Here is a 7363-nt window from a genome sequence, read left to right on the forward strand (position 1 = left end):
GCAGGTGCCTCTGATGCCCCTCTCTGTGAGGGCGTGGACTGGGCTGACATCTCAGTGGCGAGGCCCTGTTGGAACTCTGGGTGTTCTAGGTGGAAGGGATATGAGGAAGGGGCTGGCTCAGATCAGTGTTGTCTGGAGGGGACAGGAGTTGTGGCCACTGAACACTCCCAGGGGTTTGGAATACTCTGAGGTATGGAGAAGAAGGAGCAGCCAGGAGACTAGAGGCTGAGCTGGCCCCTGAGCTCAGAAGAGGTCAGGGAAGGGAACTCAGTCGAGATGAGGATCAAGAGCTACTCAAGAGACCCAGCCCCACTCTGTGCCAGCATCCTTGTTTGTGGGAGAGAAATGTCCTTCCACTTCCCAGTGGGGGACTATGTCCTTGAGCCACAGCCTGAGACTGGGCAAGCGTGGTTTCTAGGACCCATGTTGTTATCTTTCCTCCCTGCCAGAGAACACAGGGGAAAGAGGTAAGAACTTCACCCTGAGCTCCAGGACCAGAAAGGTTCATGCTTTCTCCTGATGGTGCCCAGCTTCAGCCCTGGCAGAAGGGCAGGCTCTGGGGAGACAGGTGTGGGTGAGAGGGAGCTGGAAGGAACTTTTCATGGGGTTGAGGGGCGGGGGGAGGAGGAAGAAGAGGAAGCAGAAAACAGCAGAATTGTGTCACTGGCCTTCTAAGCACAGAGTGGATGCCAGGGAAAGAGGGTCAGTAAACACACACAAGAAACCAGCCCTTCACACTCAGTTGAGAGACATTTATTTGACAGCTGGCACCTTCCCTCCCACCCTCCCCAGTGTGATTCTAGATCAGCTTCAGAGCAAATAGTCTGGTTCCTGCAGGAAGAGGCCTCTCATCGTTTTCTTTATCCAGGGCAGGAAACTTGTGACTTTAGTGTAGGCCCGTGGAGGTGCCCCATCTTTTGGTCCATAGGAGACGATGCCCTGAGCCACATTGTTACACAGGAGAGGGCCCCCAGAGTCCCCCTGTGGACGGAGATGGGGAAGGAGTGAGCCAGCTCTCCTGCTGTCCCTGCCCTCCCTGTGCCCACTCCCCAACCTCAGCCCCCACACCACCCTCCCCAGCCCCTTTGAGAAGGGTGCTTTGCATGGCCTTCACGGGAAGTCAGGAAGTCTGAGGGCAGGGCAGGCCTGGACATGGTCCCTGCTTCACTTCACCCCAGGTGGCAGCTCCCTCTCCTCCCCTGGTCCCAGATCCTCTGCTGGGGACTGCTGGCTTCACTCTCCTCTTTAGACCCCCCTCCCCCAAAGCAGGTGGGCGGGGCTGCTCCTCAGCATGGAGGAGGAGCCCAGTACCCCAGGTGGGTGCCAGCTATGAGGAGCCCCCTGTTTTTCTCACCACTGCACGCCCAGGGCGCACAATTTTCTAACATCGGTGCCCCGGCATGGGGCAGAGTGCTGCCAATCCCTCCTTCTGGAGGAGCACTGCGTTTGGATCCATTGCTCACCTGAAAGGAAGACTTCTTTTCCTTTGGGTCTCCCACACAGAGCTGAGTTTTGTGGTTGTAATAATTGGGGAAGCGGGATTTGCACTCCTGATCCTCCTGCATGATCAGCTCTACCTCCTGCAGTGTGTCTGGGTATCTTCCCGTGGCCATCTGTCCCCAGCCGGCCACACTGCACACCTGTCCCGGCCTCACCCGGTCCTTGCCTTTGGGCAGGCCCAGGGGCCTCACAGCTGCAGTCAGCTTGGCCTTTTTCACCAGCTGATGGAAAGAAGCAAGAGGGGCCAGCTCAGTCAGTGGTCTCTATGCGGCTGCCCTGTCTTCCTTCTCCCCTGAGCCACTGAGACTGGTCAGGTGGCCAGGCCAGGTATGAAGGAAGGGACAGGTCCCAGTGGGAGAGGAGACAATGTGGACCCAGGAGAGTGAGGGCAGTGGGGAGGTCTCCTTACCTGCAGTAACATGATGTCGTTGGAGTAGTTCTTTGGATTATAGCCTGGGTGGGGGATGGCTCTTCTCACGGGGATGATCTGCTGGGTCTTCTCCTGCTTCTTGATGTTGTGGGCCCCCAGGGTGACGTTGATGGAGCTGCACGAGAGCAGAGTGGGGTGTGGGGGTGTGGGGTCACAGGACCTAGCCCAGGATCCATGAGGGCAGGTGGCAGCTGGGGTGGGCAGGATTGGAGCCGAGGGGAAACTGAGGCAACAGAAGGGCCCAGGTTTGAGCTGTCTGTGCCTTCTGCTTCTCAGTAGCTGAGGTAGGATTCTGGAGCCGTTGCTGACCATGCCGGTGGTTCTCAGGGGACAGTTCCCCAGAGAAACATGTGAAATTGCATGACTTTGCATTCAGAGGTCAATGCAGGCCCCGGCTCTTCAGCAATGCCCCTAGCTCCGGCCTCCCCTCTCCCCACAATGTATGGCCCTCCCTCACTCCCTTTCAGGAGCCCTCCTGACTCCTGTCTTCCTTGGAGCCCTGGGAGCTCCCATTGCAGAAGGCAGGGCTCCCTGCTGGGCTTTTCAGGGCTGTGCTGGCTGCTGCTCCTCACCTTCCCCAGCAGTGAGCGGCTGTCAGCACGAACTTCTCTTGTATCAGGAACCCACCACACTTACTGCACACCTCCCTATTCTGGATCCACAGATATGCCATGTAGGGCCGGGAGTGGGGCTTGGCCTCATGTCCCCCGATGATCTCCCCTGAAGGAAAAATCTGTTCTGCTCCTGTGCACCCACTGAATCCACAGAGCAGGCGTGGCCTGGATCTGGGAGGGCCATGGAGGGGGCCTCAACTTCCTCCTCTGGGAAAGGGATGGGTAGTAGTCTTGGTCTGTGAATCTATCTTCTACATATAATTGGAGGTGAGCATACCTGTCTTTGGGATAGCCAAGTTCTAGAGGCTCCTGAAAACTCCTTTCCTGACTTTGCTTTGTTTCAACTGAGTTTCTAAGGCCCCTGTCATCCTGTGAAGTCTAGGATGTTGCTGCTTTTCCAGTGGCTAGGACTTAAGTTTAGGGATCTAGATGTTGTCTGACATAGTCTATTTCCTAGGGCATGACATGGAGCAGGTGCCTAGTAAGTGTTGGTTGGCTGCCTGAAGGCGTGGCTCCCCAGTGAGCCTCTTGGAGGATGGTCGGTAGGGCTACTGCTGGTAGGATTCTGGAAAGCAGGGAAGTTTAGGTCTTCCAAGCTCATCTTTGAAAAAGGAGAGCCACAGCCTTCAACAAGTACAAAAAGATTGAGATCATACCGTGCATATTTTCAGACCACAATGCTATGAAACTCGAAATCAACCACAAGAAAAAATTTGGAAAGGTAACAAATACTTGGAGACTGAAGAACATCCTACTAAAGAATGAATGCATTAACCAAGAAGTTAAAGAGGAAATTAAAAAGCTCATGGAAGCCAATTAAAATGATAACACAACCCAAAACCTCTGGGACGCAGCAAAGGCGGTCATAAGAGGAAAGTATATAGCAACCCAGGCCTTCTTAAAGAAGGAAGAAAGATCTCAGATACACAACCTAACCTTATGCCTTAAAGAGCTGGAAAAAGAACAACAAATAAAACCCCAAATCAGCAGAAGACAGGAAATAATAAAGATCAGAACAGAAATCAATGCTATTGAAACAAAAAAAAAACCCCAGTAGAACTGATCAATGAAACCAGAAGCTCGTTCTTTCAAGGAATTAACAAAATTGATAAACCACTAGCCAGTTTGATAAAAAAGGAAAAGGAAAGGACCCAAATAAATGAAAGAGGAGAGCCACTAACACGTTGGGAAGAAAAGCAGAGTTGGAGAAAGGGATGAGGAGACTTGGGACAGAGCAAAGGCCACAGCAATCTTGTGGGGACAGTGATCCCACGAACTCTGGTTGCAGCTGAGCCCCGGGCTTCTCTCCCAAGCAGATGCTTCAGGAAGCACCTGGCTCATCTCACTCAGAAGCCAGGCCTACTCTTCCCTTTGCAGGGGGATTTATTATGTTCTCTTCCAGTTCTCATCCTCTGCTAGGAAAGTTCCATTTCCAGATGGCAAAGGTAGAGCCTGGGGAGGGGACAGTATCCCCTGGCTCTTCTGGAGACCAGCCTTCTGCCCTGGCCATTCCTGCTGGTAGCTAATTCAGCATCATACTTGAGAGTGTGAGGCAGGATGAAGCCTGGGGTTCCGAATGTTCCTGGTGGATAGATGGATCAGGGGTGTGCAGAAGGGGCAGGAGAGCTCTACCCACGGTGGGATGGGGTCGGGCCTCTGAGGGTTGTGGTGGTCACTTACCTGCCTTTGCCCTAGAAGGCAGGAAAAAGGCCAGCAGGAGCAGGAGAGGCTGCATCTTCCCAAGAAGGCTGCTCAGGTCGGAGATGCTGGTGCTTTCTCTGTGCTCTCTTTTAGCTCCCACCAGAGGAAGCGGGTGGAGATGGGCTCATTGACCTTGAACTCCCCTTTGGTTTTGTGGTGCTTCATCTTCGATGGCTTTCTACGAAAGCTTCCCTGCCCCCACTCCCTCTGTCTGATGGTGTTCCCTGGGTGGTTGTGTGAGAATCGTGCTGTGACCACATCAGAACCCACACCAGTTGACTCAGACCTGACCACTTGTTCCTCCCAGAATAGGAAACCAAAGGTACCAGGTTGGGGCTGAAGGTTGTGGTATCAACCTGTAAAGGTACTAGAGTCCAGAAACCTGAATCCCCAGTGATAAGACCACCAATGCCTCATTTCCATTTTGCTGCTAAGTTCATGAGGATAATTTCTTTAGTAGAAGTGTATGTAGACCCTTGTCTGTATGCTCAAACGTATTAGAGATGTGTCTCCTTCCCTCAGAGGGCTGATGGTCTGGTGGAGGAGACAGAAACAGCAGTGATCAGGATCCAGTCTGGTAAGTGCCATGGTAGAGGGATACACAAGATGGTAAGAGAGCATGACTACTACCTACTAAATCCATACGGTAACCCATTCATCATCACACCTTCTTTCTTAGGGATTTTTAGCATCTGTTTTTAAATTACAAAAATGCTCAGTGTGATAAAGCTCATCTCTCCTGTCAATGTTTTTTTTTTTTAATTATTTTTTAATGTTTATTTATTATTGAGAGACAGAGACACAGAGCGTGAGCAGGGGAGGGTTAGAGCGGGGGGAGACACAGAATCCGAAACAGGCCTCAGGCTCTGAGCTGTCAGCACAGAGCCCGATGTGGGGCTCAAACTCACAAACTGCAAGATCATGACCTGAGCCGAAGTTGGTTGCCCAAACGACTGAGCCACCAAGGCGCCCCTCTCCTGTCAATGTTTTTAACAAAAGTCCTGCACCTAATACGTATTGGTTTAAATTAATGAACCACTGTGACCTAGATGTTGAATGACTGATTAAGCCTAGGTAATTCCTACTTTGGGTGGACTGGGGTCAGTCCCACCCAAATCATAAGAAGTCCAGGTTGGTTCAAAGAAGTCCAGGTTACTAGATTGCCAATACCATATGAAGTGGGAAAGTGTGCTGGGCAATCAAAGACCAATAGTTGTCCTTTCAGTATTCTCTGTCCTCCGTCCAGAGAGCCACACTCCTGATACAGCAGGCTTGGCACATAATAGATTCACATTTGCTAACCAAACTCTGTTGCTAATCTCACTATAATGGATGGAAGGGACCAATTTTTTGTAAACAGCCAAGCCCAATTCTGTTTAAAGAACAACTAAGTAGGGGCTTCTGGGTGGCTCAGTAAGTTGAGTGTCTGACTCTTGATTTTGGTTCAGGTCATGATCCCAGGGTTGTTGGATAAAGCCCCACGTTAGGCACTATGCTGAGCGTGGAACCTACTTGGGATTCTCTCTCCCTCTGCCCATCCCCCCTACATGTGCACTCTCACAGCACTCTCTCTCTCTCTTTCTTAAAAAAAAAAAAAAGAACAACTAAATATCTCTGAGTGGTTAGAATCTGGTGATTTAAGTTTCCATCTCTACATTTTCTGTATTTTACGATTTTTCTATGAGGAATATTATGTATAAAAATATATAATTCCAGTGTTAATATCCTCCTTATCAAATCAAGTATATTTTTCAAAGCTACTTTTTTTGAACTTAGCTTGCCCAGTAGTGGACATTTAAAAAATAAAAGTATCTTTCTGATTATAGTGGTAATATATGTTCATTAAGAAAATTTGGAAAGTAGAAAGAAAAAATGTCACTCATTTGTCTGTCTCTTACTGATAGACTGTTACCATAAGCAGTGCATTTTAAATACCTGGAATCAAAGTACATATACAATGTAGTTTTCTTTTGTCCTCACTTAACCCTATAGCTTAGGTATTTTCTTTATGCTCTTAAGAATCTATTAGCAATATCACTATAGTCTCTCTTTCCTAGTTGTTAAAAAATTTAGCACGCAATTATTTTCTAAAATTGTTGGAAAATTTGAAAAATAACTTAAGCAAAGAGAAAACAATTAAAATTATATGATTTCTCATCATTCATTGATAATCATCTTTAATGTCTTGAAGTATGATCTAATATATTTTTCTCTCATGTATATCTACATTTAAATTTTTTATTTTTATTTTTTTTAGATTTTTTCAGTTTTATTCATTTATTTTGAGAGAGAGAGAGAGAGAGAGGAGAGACAGAATCTCAAGCAGGCTCCACACTGTTAGTGCAGAGCCCAGTATGGGGCTTGATCTCTCTCATGAACTGTGAGATCATGACCTGAGCTGAGATCAAGAGTTGGACTCTTCACTGACTGAGCCACCCAGGCACCCACCTGCATTTTTTAAAATTAAAAAAAAAAAAAAGGATTATGCTAAACATGAGGCTATGACTCAATTAAAAATTGAGGTGTTATGTGAAATTCACATAACATAATTCATTAAAGTGTACAATTCAGTGGGATTTAGTGCATTCAAAATGTCGTGTGACTACCACCGTTTCTAGTTTCAAAATTTTTCATCACCCCAGAACATCCATCCATCCCATTCATAACTTAATGGGTACTTAATCACTTTCCATTCTCCCTTCTCCACCCCTGCCTGTTCTACTAGCGGCCACTAATCTTTCTGTTTCCATGGATTTGTATATTCTGGATATTTCATATAAAAATTATCATGTAATGTATGACCTGGCTTATTTTTTTTAATGTTTATTTATTTTTGAGAGAGAGAGAGAGAGAGAGAAACAGCATGAGCAGGGGAGGGGCAGAAAGAGAGGGGGACAGAAGATCTAAAGTGGGCTCTGCCCTGACAGCAGAGAGCCTGAAATGGGGCTCAGGACCATGAGTCATGAGATCATGACCTGAGCTGAAGTCAGATGCTTAACTGACTGAGCCACCCAGGTGCCCCAATGTCTGGCTTTTTTGTAAACATTACTATTTCTCCACATCTTCATCAATACTTGTTATTTTTCATTTTTTTATTATAGCTATCCTAGTGTGAATG

At 47.9% G+C, this 7363-nt stretch overlaps 1 protein-coding gene across 1 annotated transcript; it reads right to left on the reverse strand.

The window, feature by feature from the left end:
- Window positions 1-772: 772 nt before the first annotated feature.
- On the reverse strand, window positions 773-4398 carry LOC132669495 (granzyme B-like). The gene is made up of 5 exons (XM_060619398.3): window positions 4225-4398; window positions 2503-2650; window positions 1910-2045; window positions 1464-1721; window positions 773-981 (listed from the first exon to the last, which is right to left on the reverse strand). The coding sequence occupies exons 1-5, from the start codon at window positions 4277-4279 to the stop codon at window positions 811-813; spliced, it is 768 nt and encodes a 255-aa protein (XP_060475381.1). The 5' UTR covers window positions 4280-4398; the 3' UTR covers window positions 773-810.
- Window positions 4399-7363: the final 2965 nt, after the last annotated feature.

The sequence above is a fragment of the Panthera onca genome, chromosome B3 (genome assembly GCF_046562875.1).
Source record: "Panthera onca isolate mPanOnc1 chromosome B3, mPanOnc1 haplotype 2, whole genome shotgun sequence".
Classification (NCBI taxonomy): Eukaryota; Metazoa; Chordata; class Mammalia; order Carnivora; family Felidae; genus Panthera; species Panthera onca.